Source organism: Meles meles, chromosome 4 (assembly GCF_922984935.1).
Source record: "Meles meles chromosome 4, mMelMel3.1 paternal haplotype, whole genome shotgun sequence".
In the NCBI taxonomy this organism is placed as follows: Eukaryota; Metazoa; Chordata; class Mammalia; order Carnivora; family Mustelidae; genus Meles; species Meles meles.
In genome coordinates, this window is record NC_060069.1 from 121,443,475 (window position 1) to 121,464,867 (window position 21,393).

At 35.1% G+C, this 21,393-nt stretch overlaps 1 protein-coding gene across 1 annotated transcript in view; it reads left to right on the forward strand.

The window, feature by feature from the left end:
* Positions 1–21,393, forward strand: part of PROS1 (protein S) — a 69,957-nt gene that overhangs the window by 41,268 nt on the left and 7,296 nt on the right. Inside the window, exons 7-13 of the mRNA XM_046003754.1 lie at positions 1,458–1,583; positions 4,187–4,308; positions 6,979–7,094; positions 10,412–10,601; positions 14,385–14,552; positions 15,829–15,997; positions 20,094–20,242. Of these exons, the coding sequence (XP_045859710.1) occupies positions 1,458–1,583; positions 4,187–4,308; positions 6,979–7,094; positions 10,412–10,601; positions 14,385–14,552; positions 15,829–15,997; positions 20,094–20,242 (1,040 nt within the window). The remainder of the gene's footprint in view (positions 1–1,457; positions 1,584–4,186; positions 4,309–6,978; positions 7,095–10,411; positions 10,602–14,384; positions 14,553–15,828; positions 15,998–20,093; positions 20,243–21,393) is intronic.

The following is a 21,393-nucleotide window of genomic DNA, read 5'->3' on the forward strand; positions in this document are numbered from 1 at the left end:
CCATTGAGTTAATACACATGTATATAAATTATTACAAAAAGTCCTTTTATACATAAGAATGTCCCCGATGACCATGACATATGTTCTTGTATACTTCATTTACACAGACTTTATCCATGAACTAGGTGATAGAAAAATATGTATACAACTATTACAATAGGGTCTTTGCCAAGATGTGGATATTGCTTGAAATCGAATTGCCAGTAATTGTCTACAAATGCAAGAATAAAACTTTTTGTCAGACATTAGATGTCAGTGTAGGGTAATAAAATCAATGTGCTATAACCTGAACTCATATAATTTAGATAGTTCTCTGCAGTATGCCTCAAACCAAATAATTTTAGTCATATGTTTTCACTTTCTTTTAAAATATGGCTTTTATAGTTCTTTTTTTAAATGAATATTTTATTTAATGTACTTGGAGATTCACTTGCCATTGTAAGAAATTATAGAAAGAGATCCCATGTACTCTTCTCAGTTTCCCCCAGTAGTAACATTTTATAAAACTGTCCTACAATATCACACCCAGGATATTGACATTGATACAGTCATGATATGGGAATTGATTTAGTTATTTCTTTCATGCTTTTAAAAATAGAGTAATGCCTGAAATTTTGGTTATTAGTCTATGGAAAAATTAAACTCTCAATTTTATAGAGTAGAAAATGTATTTTCCATTCTGAACTTGTCTGTCTCCAGAGAATACAGATGAGAAAAGTTCACGAATAATTACCTCTCCAGTGAACTATTTCTGCAACTTGTTTTTTCTCACAGATGCTTTCATCTAGTGACTAGTTGCAATTACTATTTTGTTTCCTGCTCTACCATGTAATATAATATACATGTTAATATAATATAATAAATACAATAAATGCATCTGAAATTTCTGAATATTAATTTAACACTAAAATTTGTATTGGAATTCTGTAAATCCTTAGAGACCTTCCTCTATTCTTTTTTAAAATTTGAATCACTCTTGAATACTTCAGTCAAAAATAATAATATGCAGATTTAGCTACTGTCCATTTCCAAAGGAAAACATGGCTGATGAGTCACCTCATTTTTATTTTTTATGTTTATAATAATACAGAGTGAATCCACTTTCAAGAACATATTTCAAAAACATGTATTTAGGGATATATATTAAGAATATGGTGAATCTTTTCTCCCATTTATTTGTGTAATGTAACTTGATAGATAAGAAAATAACTAAAGCCCTTTCCTTTTACATACTCTGAAAAACATAGCAACCATCAAATTCCCTATATGTTTGCATGAAGAAATCATGTTTAGTAAACTAAAACGTAATGATAGACTTAAAATTTTGTTATTCCCAGGCCACTCTATGGTCTCATTATATATATTAAACAGATGCAGGAAACACAAATCAAGCATTCTTTGCTATTATCCTCTGGCATGGGAGAAATATTTTTTTAATCTGTTGGTTTCATTTATAGATGTGGATGAATGTTCTGTAATGCCAGACATTTGTGGCACAGCTGTGTGCAAGAACATCCCAGGAGACTTTGAATGTGAATGTGCTGAAGGCTACATATACAATCCCCTACTAAAGGCTTGTGAAGGTAGAGTTGTGGTGGTGTCTGTCATTGTTGATTGTGGAGAGGGTGGGTTTGAGCCTTGGTTTGAGATTAGACGCATTGGTTCTGTTTGATGTCCACAATCAGATTTCCCAAGAAGGCAAGCTCTATATACAGCGTGGCCAATTGGGGAATCATTGGCTTCCTTCCAGAGTAAAAGTATGTAAGACGCTTGGTCTTTAGGTTTAGTCTTATGCACTCTGTTTGTCCTCTAAGCTATGTATGAATTGGAGACCTCCCATGTATGATAAAAGCAAAATAAACATATCTTCACGTCGTTTAAATAATATTAAAAGATAGGGGCGCCTGGGTGGCTCAGTGGTTTAAGCCTCTGCCTTCGGCTCAGGTCATGATCTCAGGGTCCTGGGATCGAGCCCCGCATCGGGCTCTCGGTTCAGTGAGGAGCCTGTTTCTCCCTCTCTCTCTGCCTGCCTCTCTGACTACTTGTGACTTCTCTCTCTCTGTCAAATAAATAAAATATTTAAAAAAAAATAATATTAAAAGATAAAAAGAATTTCAATGTGGAAGGAAAAACAGACACATATAAAAGAAAGACAAGTTTAAAAATCACATGGATGTTACATGGATGGTTAGAAACCTTCAGTTTTATACCAAGCATTTTGATAATCTTCTGTGCATGTTTCTGTATGTCATTTATTCTTAAATAGGAAACGACATAGTTCTGTTATAATTAAATACATATAAAAAAATCTCATCATAATGAAATGATAACTGAGCTCTAGAAATTTAAAAAGTATTGATGAGTACTATCAGCACCTGTGGATTTGGGAGCGCCCTTTGGCCAAAGGAGTGCTGCCAGGTGTTCATGGAGGTATTGGGGGGCTTTAAAAAAAAACCATAGATACATGGAAATTATTTCATATCCTTTAAATCTTAAAAACTTCAAGATAAATTTAATATCATGACAAACTATCAAATCAATAGTGGTTTTCCTAATATATATGTATTATATACATATATTTATATATATAAAATGTACCCTTTTAACTATCCTTAAGGGTATAGTTCAGTGGCTCTAATTACTTTCACATGGTTATGGAGCCACTTCTCTCTGTTTCCAGAAGTTTTTCATCATCCCAAGCAGAACTCTGTAACCATTAAGCAATAAATTTCCCCTCCTCCCTCTCCCAAACTCTAAACTATTTTCTGTCTCTATCTACTTTTTGGGAGATAACCTTTCATCTACTTTCTGTCTTTATGAATTTGCCTAAATCAATAGTAATTTTAGAATAGTTTTTTAAAAAATATATCTGCTCCTGTTGATATTTTGATGTTTTACATTCTATGCACTCACCAAAAAATATCCCCTCCACACAGCATTTCTGTTCTCACACAACTCCAGATAGAAATTACTGTGGTAATATTCAGATTTAGTATTAGCAAACTTTATAATGTATATTATAGTTTTATTAAATAAAACACAGGTTTTTGGAAAAAGATGTATATATGACACATATTCATATTACCTTAATTATCTGCAATTTAATGTTGATGCTAAGGAAGCACCAATTTTCAGTTGTATTTTGAGGCATTTTATGGGGGAATTTATATGAAGTAATATATGCATTTATGTACTTGCAAATTTGCCAAGATTGGAGGATACGTGCTTTGGAAATATCAAGGATCTCATGTAACTCTGAAATAAATTTAACTGAAGCATGTTATTACAGTTTTTCAAAGATGATTTCCTCAAAATATGGGCAAGGACAGGGCTGTATAGATTTCACAGTATGGGAGGTAATAGCACAGTGAGGTTTGTTTTTCTTTTTTAAGTGATAAGAAATAAAGATACATCCTCAAATTTGTTGTCACTGTCAATCGCTGCATTATGGAATATCAAATGTTCTTGATATTATGTAATACCTGATTATATTAACCTTCATTTAAAAGGGATTTTTTCCCCTTCCCCTCTCTTCCCTATCCCCTTCTCCTCCCCCCTCCTCTCCTCTCCCTTCCTTATCCTTCCCTTTCTTTTCTTCAAAGCAAATAATTGGGAGGCAGTCTCAATGGAATTCATTTAGTTAGAAATGACAGTTACCTTGAGACTCTTAGTCTTTTTTCCTTCAAATTCAAAAACTGGAAAATTAACATAATTGTTATATTTTTATTAATTATTTATTACTGAAAGTTATACATTAAATTTATTTCACTTGTGTAAATGATAGAAATTACACTTGTCACTCATTTAAATTTCCATGCCAAGTGTTGAAATGTGATTTCATGGCAGAGAGATTTCTTTTACTAAGAATCTAGTATCCTGATTATCTTTTATCTATCTACCTATTAATTTAATTTATTTGGGAGAGGGAGTGAGTGAGTGCAAGAAGGAGGAGGGGCACAGGGAGAGGGAAAAAATCTCAGCAGACTCAGTGCTGAGTGTGATGTCTGGTGTGGGGCTTGATCTCAAGATCCCAAGATCATTATCTGAGCTGAAATAGAGTCAGATGGTCAACCGACTGAACTACCGGCACCTCTATTATCATTGATGATCTTATGATAAAGTTGGAATACTCCTATTGGATTGAATGTTTGGAAGCTACTAAGATCTATGTTCTCTTTTACCCCAGATGTGGACGAATGCTCTGAGAACATATGTGCTCAACTTTGTGTCAACTACCCTGGAGGTTACTCTTGTTATTGTGATGGCAAAAAAGGATTCAAACTTGCCCAAGATCACAAGAGCTGTGAGGTAACATTTTGCAATGCTAAACTTACCATCTCTTCTAAAATGAGAAACTGGGGTATATATTTCCACATAGCTGAGGTAAGTCAGGAAAATACAGATGTTCTTTTTAAAGAAAAGATGTATTTTTTTTAAAATTATTTATTTATTTTGAGAGAGAGAGAGAGAGAGATCATGGAAGGGACAGAGAGAGAGGGAAAGAGAATTTCAAGCAGACTCCCCAGTGAGCATGGAGCCCCCCGAGGGGCTCCATCTCATGACCCCGAGATCATAACCTGAGTCAAAATCAAGAGTCAGATGCTTAACTGACTGAACCACCCAGGCACCCCAGGAAAAATACAGATGTTCTGTAATAATTGCTATAGTCTAGCAGGCAATGAGTAACAGTCCAATTACTAATTTTGGTCATGTAAGCTATAAATATTGGGGATGATTAGTGACTAGGTTTAAAAAAACAACTGCAGGGTCATAGTTCAGAAAGTGCTCATCTGAATAGGCTGTACATTTACAAAACACAATGCGTATGTTTGTTTAAAAAATTAAGAAAAGCTGAGGTTTATACTTCTCTTTGTGAGAAAAAAAATCTTACATAGAAACCTTAGCAGAAACGTTTTCCTCAGTGTACTTTTCTTTATCCCCCTCTGACAAGTTTGATTGCTCTTCGGCATGTCAGTACTTGCAAGAGTGCTCATAAAATCTTGGGTGGAAATAACTGTCAGATTAGAATTTGGTGGGGTTTAAGTACATCAAAATTCAGAGAGGTCAGTTTTGTTCATCTGTATCTCTCAAACTTGCTTTTAGTTACTTGGATTTACTCGACCCAAGAATTCAATGTTGGGGGTAGTTTTTCCTTTCATTGAAATAAATAGGTCAACATCTGAAGCTCTTTTTCCTGTGTATAAGGATCATATGTTTGTGATTCTCCGTCCCACTCTTGCACTCCTTTTCCCAAGTGAAGGTAAAATGTTACAGGATTATGAGGCAGACTAAAACAAAACAAAACAAAACAAAACACCCACCTTAAATGGTGATTTAATCACGTGTGTTCGCATACCTCTGTATCCGTTACTAGCACTATGCTGTGTATGTCCAAACATGTAACATTCAATAAATGCCACCTACTTGGTAAGGGAAGGGAAGGTGAGATATTTGGCATATACAGGAACTTTGACTGTACTTAATTGCATGCCATGCTCTGTGGATGTCTATTTTGTAATTTAATCTTTTATTATTTTTGTATTTGTACTAGTTACACATCACCATTTACCCTGGAATAGATTTATTGAAATTCTAAGAGGAAATGAGATGTTGTTTCTGGACCTTGATTTAATACAGTGTCAAGTACACAGATCCCCCCCCTTGAGTACCCCTATATATGCCCAAGAACTTATCCCTAAATAGCTTTCTGTTTTAATGTTTGCTTTTACTCTTAGAAAAAACAAAACAAAACTTGGTATTAAATTTAATGACACCGAATTACTTTTTTGGTTAATTCCTTGGAGACTAACATGGTATCTTAATTTATATTTATCCCATGTAGGTTTTCCTGCATTTCCTTTGATGCAGGCAGACTGCGTCCGAGAACCTGGGAAGGTGGGGTGGAGGAGTTCCCACAGGAACAGCCAAGAGGTTCCTTGGCTTCCCACAGGATAGAAATCAAATTCGTGCCAGGGAAAGTGAAAGTGGAGTTTACTGAATAGTGTGAATAGCAGAATATAGCAGACAGAGTGTCTGGGGGACTTGGAAAGGAAAAGAGAATGGGTCTCTTCATTATTTAGGGCTGGGGATTTATATTGAAAAGGGGTCCAGGGTGTGTGTTCCTTCAGGAATCCAGCGTAGGGTCTGATCAAAGGCAAGCGATGGGTGAGTAATAGGTGTTATTTTATAAATCATCGAAGGTAGGGGGTGTTGATGCCAGTGTCAGCTGAGGTTTGTTCAAAGCTAACGTCCTTTAACATGTTTGGGATCCAGGTCTTCTTAGATGTTATCAGATGTTTGGAGCCTAGGACAGAACTCAGAGAATTAATAACTTTCTTGCTCCCCTCTACTCCCTGGAGTGGGAACATAGCTTCTTTGGCTTTTACGCAGATGTGAGGTGAAATATAGAACATGAGTAAATAGGGCTGAGCAAGAAAACAGCAGAAATGGAGTCTTCCTAAAATAGAGTCCCTTGAGCTTCCCTGCCTCACCTTCGTTATCTAGATGACACATTGTTGCTCAGAAAATTTTTCTTAATAAACGAATGAATGAATGTATGAGGTGCTACTTATTGGTATACTAATTTTTCCATGATTTCTGACTCCAAAATTTTTTTCTAGTGTAATTCTTAGAAAGTATCAGAGCTGCAGTTAACTAGGAGATATGTGTTGTTACTAGAAGAAAAAGGTTGTGTTTCGGGCTGAGATTTGCGAAGGAAATAGTAAGGACAAAAATACAAGCCCATACATTGAGCAAGACTTTGTAAAACACGTGTTCTGAGAAGTTATACTGATGGACTATATAAGGAAGTAAAAGATGTTGCTTTATTACCAAGCGTGTTCTTAATTTAATTAATGTGTCAGAGAGGATACATTTGACAAGACCATTAGGAAGCAGAGAAAGGAATGCCTAACCTGACACAAACAGCAAGCAATAATCTATGCATTTTGTTTCTTTGTTTTGTTTCCTTTTCTCCAGGCTGTTCCAGTGTGCCTTCCTTTGAACCTTGACAAAAATTATGAATTACTTTACTTGGCAGAGCAATTTGTAGGCGTGGCTTTATATTTAAAATTTCGTTTGCCAGAAATCACCAGGTGAGGTACCAATGTCAGTGATAATCTCTAGAGGTAAGCTGGTAAGGACAGAAGTTTAGTGACCAAAAAAGGTTTGAAATGTATGAAATTACGTTTCCAATTAGATAATTTAGGGATATTATCAGTCAGATGATTTGAGGAGCCCTAAAGTTGATTTACTGCTTCACACCTGTTTATTGTCATGCTAGAAATCATTTGGGTCATTCTAGGCTGACCTTCCCCAGTGGTCATTTTACCTTAATACATCCTTCTTCCTTTTCTAGTGAATACGTATGTACTAAGAAGTTGGGAAAGTCGATTTAATATATTTGTGAAATTTCCATTCTTCTTCATATGTGTTATAAAAATGAAGTAATGAGGAAGTACTCAAAGTATTGCTTTTAGAATATAGTTATATTCATAATTATTAAAGAAAATTCATAAGATTACTTAGGTAGTATTTTAAAGAAACATATCACATGATTTTAATTGACTGAGTACCTTTTCTGTTATTCCTACAGTTAGGTTGCTTGTAGGAAAAGAATAGTTGCTTGTACTTTAGGGTCATGATTCTACTTTAATTACCAAATTTTCTCAGAGTCATACATGGTTGGAGCTAGAAAAAAGAAATTGGAATTTTGTTGGAAAATTGGAAAGGAAGTGTATTTGTGATTGATTTATAGAATCCATATTGTAAAATATTTTAATTAGATAAGCATGCCTACATGTAGTTTAATTCATTAAATATATGAATGATTATTCATAAAATAATTCAACTAAATTCATAGACATTGCATCATTAAGGAACTTTGAACTATATTCTAAAAGTCACTGATACAATTGTTCTCCTTCAGTACTCTTATCCACCAAGACCCGATTTTCCCTTTTAACATCTCAGAGCAAATAATATTGTCTAGTGACAGAGACTGGGAACAACATTTCCTTTGCAAAGAGAATAATGAGGATGAGAGAGAAAAAGGTTAATTTTTGCATAGTTAGGCATGTTCAGGGAGATTCAGTTCTGACAACTCACAATAGTTTGAGCTCTAACATTGGATCAAATAGGCCAAATAATGATTTTTTTTCAATATTTATTTGTTCCTTATTTACTTAGTTTAAACTTTTTATTGAAGTATATATACATATACAGAAATATACGTGTACCTTAAATGTACAGCTTAATGAATTTTTTATAAACTGCCACCTGCTAAGTAAGCAACACAAAAAATTGTCAGTGCTTTGTTGCTTTTCTCCCCCCTTTTTGCAAATTCCTTCAGCTCTTTTTTCAATGATCAAATATTTATCCTATCCTAAAGTTAACAAATTCACTCATCCTTTTCATTCTACAAAATTTCAGAAAAAGAATGATTTGTTCCCCAATGTATGCCGATATATTCAAGACAGAAAGATACAGAACACAACTCTTTGTATTACTGGGTTAGCATGATTTTGTAGAGAGGGAGATTACTTCCATAGTAGGATCAACTTCTGGAAGATCCTGAGCATACACAGATTTGGGTTTTGACAAAATAATATATGTTTAGCATCAGCAAAATGTGGTGGTTATGAAAGAGAGTAGAGGTCCTTTTCCTAAGCAAAGAATATAAAATAAAAAAATAATCTTAGCTCAGTCAATTACTACTATTTTGTTATCTGTCCAACGTACTTTACTCCACATGACCTCTTTAAATATTTCTTTGGAATTCTAGAGATTAAAAAATTCATTTTATGAGCCTTTCTTTTTTCCATTTGAAGTTAGAAGTTGTATATGGTGCCCCTACTACTATTAGTGGGAGGTAAGGATTCTTTCTTACCTTACTTGGCTATTATCTGAAGGCCTAACTTTTTAATGTAAATTACCTTTATTTTAGCTTAACTCAAGTGACTAATAGTTATACAAATACTTTTTCTATTCCCTATTTATCATTTTTCATTTTTTTAATTTTAATTTTAATTTTTTTAAAGATTTTTAAAAATTTATTTGACACAGCGAGAGAGAGAGGTCACAAGTAGGCAGAGAGGGAGGCAGCGAGAGAGGGGAAGCAGATGTGGGGCTCGATCCCAGGACCCTGGATTTATGACTTGAGCCGAAGGCAGATGATTAACCCACTGAGCCACCCAGGGACTCCCCCTTTATTTTATTATTTTTTTAAATTTTTTTGATTTATTTGACACAGAGAGAGAGAGAGGTCACATTTTCAGTCATTTTGTCATTTTGATTTGCTGGTTTCTTGGAAACGTTAATGCTAATTCTCATTATGGTGTCATTAAAGCACTAATCAGTACATGTTATTTTTTAATCCAGCATTTCTAACATCTTTCTTCCCCTGTAATAGCTGCGTATATATCTAGGGTCTTTTTTTTTTTTAAATATTTTATTTATTTGACAGAGAGAAATCACAACTAGGCAGAGAGGCAGGCAGAGAGAGAGGAGGAAGCAGGCTCCCTGCGGAGCAGAGAGCCCGATGTGGGGCTCGATCCCAGGACCCTGGGATCATGACCCAAGCCGAAGGCAGAGGCTTTAACCCACTGAGCCACCCAGGTGCCCCTATATCTAGGGTCTTAACTGCAACAGTCATTGCTAGAGCTCAGATACCCCCAAGCACATGGCTAGACTACATCTTTTAAGCTGTCCTCCCATGTGCTCTAGTACAGTGACTTATACAGTTAGAGTTTTGGAGAGCTTTTGAAATCAGGCTCACAGATATATCTTAAAGTTTTTACTTTACCTTTCTTACCACACATGAAGGCTTAATTATGTTTGCAGTCATCCAGGTGCTGTCTTGTATATCTCTGTGAGTGATTCCTTCCTGACATATATGAAGTCACAGAGAAAATGGGCCTTTTGATGCATAAACCCATCGTGAAATTGTAACTCTTTTACTAATCACTTATGGACACAGTAAAAAAAAAAAAGTGTAATCTTAATGTCATAATGTCAGATTATATTGTGTATAAGAAGCTCCAGGAGAGATATAATATATCTAGTATTTGTACGTGTATGAATTCCAGCATTTAAAAGAGGGCCTTCAAAACAAAAAAAAAATATGAAATGCAATCCAAATGCCATGCAAAAAAATATGAAAAACCCCAAAGCATCTGTTCATGGGGGAAAAAGACTCTAAGAATAAGCAAGAAAATATAGTAACTTGATATTAAACACACATGGAACCAGAGATAACACATGAACAGGCTAATTCTGCCCTACTCTTTTTTTAATTCCAGGAAAGAAAGAGTTGGCTCTGTCAACATACTGCTGTTTACTAGTATAAGAGAAGGAATAGTATATTGAGCTTTCCATATTTCTCTATTAAGGCTTTCTCTTTTCCGTTATTTAGATTTTCAGCCCATTTTGATTTCCGGACCTATGACTCAGAAGGTGTTATCCTGTACGCAGAATCTCTTGACCACTCAGCTTGGTTCCTGATTGCACTTCGTGATGGAAAAATTGAAATTCAGTTTAAGAATGAATTTACAACCAAAATCACATCTGGAGGCAAAGTTATTAATAATGGTCAATGGAATATGGTAGGTCTTGCAGATTTCACAAAGGACATCTCTACTTTGACACCGTTTGTTTAACATCACTAATACCTTATTTTTATAATAAGATTTTTTAATATATATTTTTTATATAAATATATATTTTTATATATTTTTATATATCTATATTTTTATAATATAGATTTGATGCCAAATCTAAATGGAGCCAGATTTATTTGATGTTGTATGAAGCATGTATGTATGTCCTTGAAACAGCCTCTGAGAAATGATAACCTCACATAATATTTGAAACAGTATTGAAAACAGTATGAAATTATTTTCAGTTATTTGCTTGGACTACTTTATCTTTGACTTTTTACCTTTTTTAGTGGCTGTTCTTGGTGTCTCTCCTATAGGTTAGGAGTTTTTAGTAGGCATAACAGCTTATGCAAAGACACCGCTGATCAAGGACAGCCATACTGAATAGCCACCCATATTTTTAAATGAAAGAGAAATACACATAGTAACATAGAAGTACACGTAGAAAGAGTAATGCATATAGTAATTAACTCAATTTTAAATATTAGAATATAGATACATAATCAACTTGTACAAATAGTATACACTAGCTAGTATAGTAGTACCAAGTAGAGTGCTTAAAATGAGCATTTTTACATAATCCCTAAAAGTGAGACTAAAAAGGAATTTTTCATGAGGGGATTACTGCTAGTCTCTAATGGGGAGAATTCTTTTCTGCAAAGGAGTCATTGCTACTTTCAGCAGCTGATGACTGAGAGATCAGCTTCCCCTTAGAATGTGGTACCCAAAAGAGACACTTTTTTTTTTAAGATTTTATTTATTTGACAGACAGAGATTACAAGTAGGCAGAGAGGCAGGCAGAGAGAGAGGAAGCAAAGCGGGCTCCCTGCTGAGCAGAGAGCCTGATGTGGGGCTCGATGTGGGGCTCAATCCCATGACCCCTGAGATCATGACTTGAGCCGAAGGCAGAGGCTTTAACCCACTGAGCCACCCAGGCGCCCCAAAGAGACACTTTCTATGCCTGTGGGATCTGCCAGGAGGTCTACGTTGAGAAGACATGTGAGGTCATCACTAAATTATTTCATTTCTTTATTTACTCACTCATGCACTCATTTATTCCACGAGCTTTTAGTGAGCCCTTTTAAAATGCGTTCAAGGTGCTAGACCTCTGGCAAGAGATTTTCCTTGCTCTTGGACTTCCTTAGTACCTCACAGTTTAATAGCTTGTGCTGCCTTATGCGCTAATGCAATGGGATGTGAAATTGTTACAGTACAGGTAGTAATAAAGAACAGTTGGGCACAGATGTGTTTTATCAAAAATGGAGCTATTTGTCCTGCAACAGCCATAGATTTTGGACTTTCACCAGAATACAGTTTGCACAAGATCAGATGCAATTGTCAGAGTAATCACTAACATTCTCTGGCTTCTCCTGAGGGTCTCTCTACTGTATATAGCTTTGCCACTACAGCTTTCGTTTACTCCATCTGTGTGCATACAGCTTGATGCGTACAGCTGTGCCTCCAGTGTACTGAAGAATACGTTTTATTACCTGATGTCCCCAAATCACCTATCCAAAAATCACTAAGATCACTTTTCAGCAAAATAGAGCCAACACAAATTTTTCCGATTAATTGATACAAATGAAAATATTATCTGTTTGACAGAGAACTTGGATACATTCTAGGTAATACAGAATATATATAAAGAAGGTAAATGTTTATCTGTGAGGCAAACATCTTGAGTTGTAGGTAGTGTTTACTAATGAATTATCTATGAATGATATTTTAAAGGTGGGATCTGGACTGGGTAGAAGGCAGCTACTCAGTTCTCCACATTTTGTCTCCTATGGTTATGATCCTTATTAAAAGAAACTGTTACTTAATGATGTGCCCATATTTTGATTAACATTTCCCTTTATAAACTGAATACAACTTGACAGGAAAAATTCAAGAACAATAAACAAGTCAGAGAAAAACTTTAATCTGGTAATAAATTTGGTGCTGGCTCTTTTTTTTTTTTTTTAAAGATTTTATTTATTTATTTGACAGCGAGAGAGAGAGAGAGAGAGAGAGATCATAAGTAGGCAGAGAGGCAGGCAGAGAGAAAGAGAGAGGGAAGCAGACTCCCTGCCAAGCAGAGAGCAGAGAGCCCGATGTGGGACTCGATCCCAGGAACCTGAGATCATGACCTGAGCCGAAGGAAAAATTCTCAATTTGATATTTTAGCAACTTATGAATATTCATCCCCATCATATAAATGGGATTTTTTTCTTCATGTCTTTCATTTAAAAAATTACTGCATGGTGTTTTTACCATTTTATAATCTTGATGGCTTATTAATAAACTATACTGTTTCAGACAAATTTATGCAGCTACAGAAATTATCTCAAATAGCTACATATTTTAAGTAAACATTTTAAGTGACAAAGTTAAGTTAAATTAATCTATAAACTGGACTATTCACTTCATAGCAGTTTTTCACTAATTTTAAAATTTTGAATAAAATACTTTAAAAATAAGCAATTAAAATGTAGAAATTTTCTGTAATTCAGATAAATAGAATGTGTGTAATTATTAAGTAATTAAAATGGTAATTATAAACCATAGAAATAAATATTGCTCTATTATAAGTCATTATCATATCTCATATTTGGGTATGATTCTAATATGGGTGGGAAATCTGTAACTTGGATCACAGTTTTATTCATTCAGTAGAATATTTATTGAGCATATTGAGAATATTTATTGAGCACTTTATGTGCTATTCCTTTGGGTGGTGAGGAGGGAATAGTCATTCAAGTAAAATGATGCCAGTTGGCTGTATTAAGAACGGTGTACTGACTGACTTTAAATCTGTAAACATGACCAAAGTCATTTTACTTTAGAGCACAGTTTTCCCCTTCCTGTGGTGGTGCTTTCATAGGCCTGCTCTTTTGCTTCCATTCATTGATTAGTAAAAGAAGAGTTTGCGTTTTGAGTGCTACGGTTTTGCATGAGGAAATTTCAGCAGTGGTTCTTTGAATGGCCTTTGGGGGGATTTTTAAATCATTATTATTATTGTTGTTTACCATCACTTTCAACCTTTCAAGGTACCTGGGGTGGCTCAGCTGGTTAAACGTCTGACTCTTAATCTCAGGTCAGGGTTTGACCTCAGGGTCATGAGTTCAGGCCCCAGGTTGGGCTCCATCCTGGGCATGAAACCTACTTAAAAACAAAAAGCAAAATGAAACTACTTTCAAAATTGGAAAAACCCAATTTAATTTTATGTATTATGCTTCTTTATGACCTCAATTACTTTTGAATTTTGAAATAAAGTATAATTTGTGTGTAATGAATAGAATACTGGAGGCACTGATTTCTCATACTTTATATTAAGAATTTATTTCCATTATCAATTTCATATGTATGCTTTCAGACAATTGTAAAATAAGAAAACTTAAAAGTTTTCTAAGATTTTGTAAAGTGACTCAATTAAAAGAAACAATTTTATGACAACTGGATTTGAATTATGTATATTATAATTGGATGTTTAAAGTTAAAAGAGCAATATTGTATGGGTTTTTTTTACTTTAAAATATGGTGTTCATTTAATTTTCAATCAAGAATTACCACTTTAAAACATATTTACCACCTTATATCAAATGGTATACAACAAATTAATAATTAAACTAAAATGATTACTTTGAAAAATTATTTACGAGAAGAATAACAGGATTTTTCAATCTTAGCGTTTCAAATGACATGCTGTGATGTTTGGTGGTTTGATAATTTTTGTCTTTTTAATTGTAGGTCTCTGTGGAAGAACTAGAACACAGTATTAGTGTAAAAATAGCTAAAGAAGCTGTAATGAATATAAATAAACCCGAAAGCCTTTTTAAGCTTACAAGTGGATTTCTAGAAACTAAAGTATATTTTGCAGGATTGCCTCGGAAAGCGGAAAATACCCTCATTAGACCGGTAATGATCCAAGTTTCTATCATTCATCATGGATGAATTACTCTTATCCATAATAGATTTGAAGATGCGTTTTTCTGAGAGTCAAAAGAAGTGATTTTGTTGAACATACCAACTGTGACAACTTAAACTGAACAAGGAAAAATAACATAGCGATCCTTGGAATTATATTAAGGAAATAAGAAAATAAATGTAGTGTTTTTGAGCCCATTTAAATTCCCAGCGTTACTCATGGGGAAGTAGATTTTTTTTTTCAGTTCTCAAGCATCAGTTCAGTGTTAACATGATAACTGTGCATATTCAGCTACTACAAATGTAAATACATGTATTTGAGTCCAAAAATACAACATTTTGTAGAAGCCAGTCAAAGAATTTTCTGACGTCTATTTTAGGACTTAAATTTGGGAGATAAAATAGCATACGATGCTGGAACTTTAAAAAAAAAAATCTTTGCTGGGAGTTTAACTTCAGCCTCTCATAAATTGAAGTTATATATAATAGATGATTTTCTGAATATGATGTTTGTCTAATAACTGTGGAGTAGATTTCATGAAGGAGACTAATCACTGTCCTTGAAGAGTCTTAAAAATTTCATTTGAAGTCATGGGCCTGCCAATTATACTCGCTGATTTAACTTAAATATTTACCATTTAATATCCATCTTTTACTCATGGCAATTCACACTTACCTTAACTTTTGAAAGATTCCTGCAGTATGATATAAAACCTGAATTAGTTACCTCATGTCAAAGTGAATGCATCTGTTCCTTTGAAATTGATAAATCAAGACATTTTAAAAGTAAAATAGGTTATTCAAAAACTATTTATAAAATGGCTACTATGGGTCTCGAGTCTGGCTGGTTGCTTTGAGGAGACTTTTGTTCCTGAAGAGGTTCAGTGTCTGATGGCAAAACAAACCTACATAGAAATGCAATTAAAGTAAGCAGCTTACAGCCCACATCCACAGCTAGAAGCATATACGGAACTTGAGAGCAGAAAAGTTATTTCTGGATGATAGAGGAGAGGCAGGTAGGGCTTGAGGGGCTAGAAGTCATTAGGATCACAGTGGACGTCTGTGATGCATAAACTCACTGTAACTGAAAAAGACTGCCCATCTGAAGGACACCTTAAAAAATTAGATAATATTAAAAATATGTAAAGTATTTTAAAATGTCATCAAAGAAAGGTTTTCCCTCTAAATGAAAACTGCATCTGTAATCAATTAAGCCATGTATTTTTTAAAGTTTAAGATACACTCGACCTATATTTTAATTTGTTAGATTAACCCTCGTCTAGATGGATGTATACGAGGCTGGAATTTGATGGGTCAGGGAGCTTCGGGAATAAAGGAAATCATTCAAGAAAAACAAAATAAGCATTGTCTTGTCACTGTGGAGAAGGGTTCCTACTATCCTGGTTCTGGAGTTGCTCAGTTTAGCATAGAATACAGTAAGTAATTTCTCATTTTACCTCTCTTTTCTCATTAATGACTAAATTTATTAATTGACAAACAGTTGTATTTCCTTCGGTAAACATTATTGAATACTTAACTATGTGCCAGGCATGGCGTTAGGCTTATTCATGCTGTTGTATGTTTTTTATTCAATTTTTGCAGTATGTTGGGAGGGAAGGAAGTAAAATATGCTTATGTTATTACTTAAAGATTACTAAAAAAAAGGTTATTTGTACCTAACTTGATTAATTGCAAGTAAATTCAATTAACCTATTTTAAAGTTCACCAATTTCTCAGTTGTGTTGAGTTTACTGCTTAATGCTTCAAAAGGATTCATTTTCATTACCAGAATGTCTGTTGATTGTTTCTTAAAATGTCCAACCCTTCCTTGAAGTTTCCTATCTGTGTATAGATGTTGTCCACGTTTTCTACTTGAGCCTTCAACTTATTAGTCATAATTATTTTAAATTCTCTATCTGGTAGGTCCAATATCAATGTCATGTTGATTGCTTTGTCTCTTGACCATGTGTTATTTTTCCTTGTTTCCTTCGGTATTGAATGATTTTTGGTTTAAAAGGTAAGCATCTTGTGTAGAACAGTAGAGACAGATAAATAATACATGTCTGGAGATAAGCATATTTCTGCTTTTGATAGGCCTTTTATAAAGTGGTTGAATCAGTCTAGTTAAGAGTTGAGCTGCTTAAGCTTTCTGGTTTCCATGAATACCCATCAAATTCCTTTATTATTAGCTTGTGCTTAGGGCAGTGACTGGTTTGCCAGAGGGTTTTTCTTAATAGTTCATCTATCATTAGCTTTAGGTGTTCTGTTTATGATATGCCTCAAGAAAGTGTTTCTGCATGGTCTTGCTTTACCTCAAAGGAATGCTCTTGTTACTTGACATTTGCTAGCATGGTGGCAAGGTCTGGGGAACATTCTCTCATGTTCTGATACAGATTCAGTTTTGGGCAAGTGTTGTATCCCTGGGTTCCAGGGGTGTGAATTTTTCATTGTCCCTCTCCCAACCACCTGTGGGGGAGATATCTAATGATCAGGACTCCAGATCCTTCTTCATGGTAAATGGCTTTTGGTTGGTTTGTTGTTGTTGTTTTTGTTTTTTCCCAGTTTCCTTTCCCTAACCTGTAGATGCAGTGGGTCTTTGCATGTGTTCTAATGGTGGCAGTGTTTGTTGCCTTTTCCCCATTGCTGTAAGGCTTTCGTTGCATAGAGAAGACAAAGAAGGGATGGACATACATCTTTATACCTTTATGTGATTAATTCTGTAGGAGAGAATCTTAGACTATGTCCATCAAAGGTTATGCAAATGTATAGTTCCTACTGCTCAGTTAGATTCTCTTCCAAAAATGTCTTATCAATTTAGACTCCTACCAACAGAGTAAGAAAGTGTATGCTTGAGATTTGTTTCCAGTCTGAGAGTTGAAAAATTAAGTCTTCTAATTTTAAATATTATTGTCCCAGTTTCTACTGAATTTAAATATCTCTCCATATGTTTATTAGCTCTTTTTATATCTTAATTCTCTTACTAGGTTCTTTGTCTTTTTCTGTTTAGGAGTTCATGATTTGAGCTACTAATACTTTGTATTATAAATTTAGTGTACTGATTTAAGGAAATCCTCTGCTTTAAGGAAAAATTGTATTTTTAATGTGTTTATTTGCAGTCTAAAAAAGTATTACTACAGTTTTAAAGAAGAATCTTCCACTGGTACTTTTTGTGTCCCTAACATAAACGGAATGTTTTTAACTTTAGTTCTGTTCTGTATGTGAAGGATTTAAAAAAAAATATTTCAGTTGAGATTGATGACTGAATAAAAGAAAAAACTAGACCCACAATAATTTCTTCAAAGGAAAAACTCTGAAACGGAAATGAAAATAAGAGTTCTACTGTATCTGAAAAAAAATCATAAGTAATTAGTTATTTCATAGATAACTTGAAAGTGACCTACTTTTGAATTAATATTTAATGTTACATTATAATTTCTGTACACTTGCATATTTTAGTTTGAGTTTGTTAATATAGTAAACTTACTTATTTCAAAGAGATTATTTTATTTATATATGTATATGTATATATATACACACACATATATGTATATATAATAAAATTATATTTTATTATATATATTTATATATGTATATATATCATTTTTTTCCCTCTCCTGGGTGGGAATTAAAGTATTATGAATGGGGATGCCTGGGTGGCTCAGTCAGTTAAGTGTCTGTCTTTGGCTTAGTTCATGATCCTGGGTCCTGGGATCTGAGTCTCACATCATGCTCCTTGCTCAGCAGGGAGCCTACTTCTCCATCTACCTGCCTCTCTCTCTCTCTCTGAGAAATAAATAAATAAAATCTTTTAAAAAAGATTATAAATGAACACTAATAGCATTAGATGTGGCTAAATGGAAGATCATCTTGTCAAGGGGAGATTATTTTCTCCATTCACATTCACTTTTTCAAAGCCTACAAGTGGTATTTGAGCTATTGTTTTATATTACTTCATAGTAAATAAGGAAGGCTTTACTCAAAGTGTGAATTAGTATTTATTTAAAGATTTTATTTATTTATTTGAGAGGTACAGAAAAGCATGAATGGAGGAGGGGCAGAGAAGGAGGGAGAGAGTGACAAGCAGACTCCCTGCCAAATGGGGAGCCTGATGCAGGGCTGGATTCCAGGACCCTGAGATCATGAGCTGAGCCAAAGTCCGATGCTTAATCAACTGAGCTACCCAGGTGCCCTAATATTTTTAGGAATTAAACTGTTTTGGAAACATATCAATTCAACTATTTGTTGAGTGACTACTGTGGGAAACAAAGTGGTCGTAGAGCCAAGTAGGGCTTGCACTCTAGTGGGATACACAATTAACCTTGTAACAATGAAAAAAAATTAACTATTATGATGACAGAATTGCAGAAGAGTTCCTGTTAGAATTTTAAAGATTTTATTTATTTATTTGACAGCGAGAGAGAGAGATCACAAGTAGGCAGAGAGGCAGGCAGACTGAGAGAGAGAGGGAAGCAGGCTCCCTGCCAAGCAGAGAGCCTGATGTGGGACTCGATCCCAGGACCCTGAGATCATGACCTGAGCCAAAGGCAGTGGCTTAACCCACTGAGCCACCCAGGCGCCCAAGTTCCTGTTAGAATTTTAGAGTTAACTGTTGATTTCAGAGTACATCTCTACTATCAAACTGTCTAACTCTCCTATTTGTGTAAATCATATTTTTCTTTCCCACTGCTTTGAACTGACCCCTTTATGGATGAGGGATGGTAGGGTGGTGATGGTAGCCATACCCAAATGTTCCCTCAGAAACATATAAATTTGTTGAATTTCCTTCTAACTGTGTATTCTAAAATCTGACCATCTGAGATTGGACCAGTGGTGGATATGGAGGCAGAAAGAATACCTGTAAAAGAACACAGGAGGCACCTGGGTGGCTCAGTGGATTAAGCCGCTGCCTTCGGCTCAGGTCATGATCTCAGGGTCCTGGGATCGAGCCCCGCATCGGGCTCTCTGCTCCACGGGGAGCCTGCTTCCTCCTCTCTCTCTCTGCCTGCCTCTCTGCCTACTTGTGATCTCTCTCTCTGTCAAATAAAAAAAAAAAAAAAAATTCCTAATATTCTGAAACACCACGTCTAGAATTTTATTCTAGGAAGACCAGAAGGCTAGGGCGCCATTTATGTGTTTCTTGCCTGCATTTAAAAAAATGGTTCTTCATAAGAGACTATCGACTCTGAAAAACAACCTGAGGGTTTTGAAGGGTCAGGGGTGGGAGGTTGGGGGAACAGGTGGTGGGTAATAGGGAGGGCACGTTTTGCATGGAGCACTGGGTGTTGTGCAAAAACAATGAATACTGCTATGCTGAAAAAATAAATAAATTAAAATTAAAAACCTTCACCTCTAAAAAAAAAAATGGTTCTTGTTTTTAGATTTTTGCCCAGGTTTTATAGGACACTGAGGAAGGAGAATGAAAATCTTCAGTTTTCCACAAAAATGGCTTTGAGTATCAGTAAGGTTGTAATAATTCCTCCTGGCATACTTTAGGAGTACACTGATCCTGCTTCTGTTTGATGGTTTTAACAGGTAATCTATCCAATGTTGAGGACTGGCAAGTAAATGCATCCTTTAGCATTCGCCCATCCACGGGCACTGGTGTTATGTTTGCCTTGGTTTCTGGCAGCACCGTGCCCTTTGCCTTGTCCTTGGTAGACTCTGCCTCTGAAAAGCTTCAGGTAACTTCCCTAAACTTTGTGATTCTTTTTTTGTTTGTTTGTTTGTTTACCAGTAAATGATGATTAAATGAGATAGCATGTAAAGTAGTTAGCACCGTGTCCAGCCCATCGATAAGGACTCAAAAAATGTCCATTATTATTAATTTTTGCTGGCTTATTTCCAAGGTTTGATCCAGGAAGCAGAGAGGGAAGAGCAATTGAAAAGCCTGTTACTGTGCATCCAACAGCCAAGATCAGGCAGACTCACACACAGGCTGCCTGGAGCCTTCCCAGGGTGCATAGAGATCCACCTTTATTTAAATCCTTGAAATATTATGGGAGTCATGGTCTTTACCAACAAAACAAAAGTGAGTCTGATTAAAATTCAGTCTCAGCTATACTGTGTCTAATTATGTTTTGTGTTCTCTGGCAGTCTTAATCTTTTCTCCCATGAGTAAATTAGGAAGGACTGGAGAAAACTAAAACCAGTCCACCTGGCTTCTTGCTGGCAACTGTAATTTGAAAATAGGAGGAAGAACAGGAAAAGACTCCAGGATAAAAGGAAACATGAGCATTATCAGAAGATCTGTATTATTCAGCCTTCTACTTGAGACTAATAGTTCTGACCATGTGTCATCTACACTGGATTCCAACAAGTTACAGCAAGAAGCTTGTGTTTGTGCCAAGGTTGGCTTGGATGTTCTCTGTAGCTTTTAGACAGAAGGATGTAATTGAATGATGTCTGTAGCAATAAAAAGGTGTGTTGTTTTCAGCTTAACGATGATTGCAGGGAGTGTCTAGTGGTTAAGCATAAGCCACCTAAGGAGATCTTGCCCAGTTTTCATCTCCAATCTACCACAGAAACTTGCTACATTTAGACTCCAGCTTTTTGTTTGCTTTTTTTTTTTTTTTAAACAAAATGGAAATCCCATCTTCAGCATTGTATCCCTCCAGTAGAGGAAATTAATGCATGCCATGTCTTTGATATTTATTTTATCTTTTCTGTGTTTGAGTCCATGGCTCCTTTTTTGTTTTCTTCATGTCAGATTGCCTTCTCAAGATCTGTGTACAATATTTCATAACATAATTCCACATACTGTTGATCATTCTGGAACTATTTTAAGATTATTAGTGAGTTCAAGGATATGGATATGTAACAGTGACAGATTTCC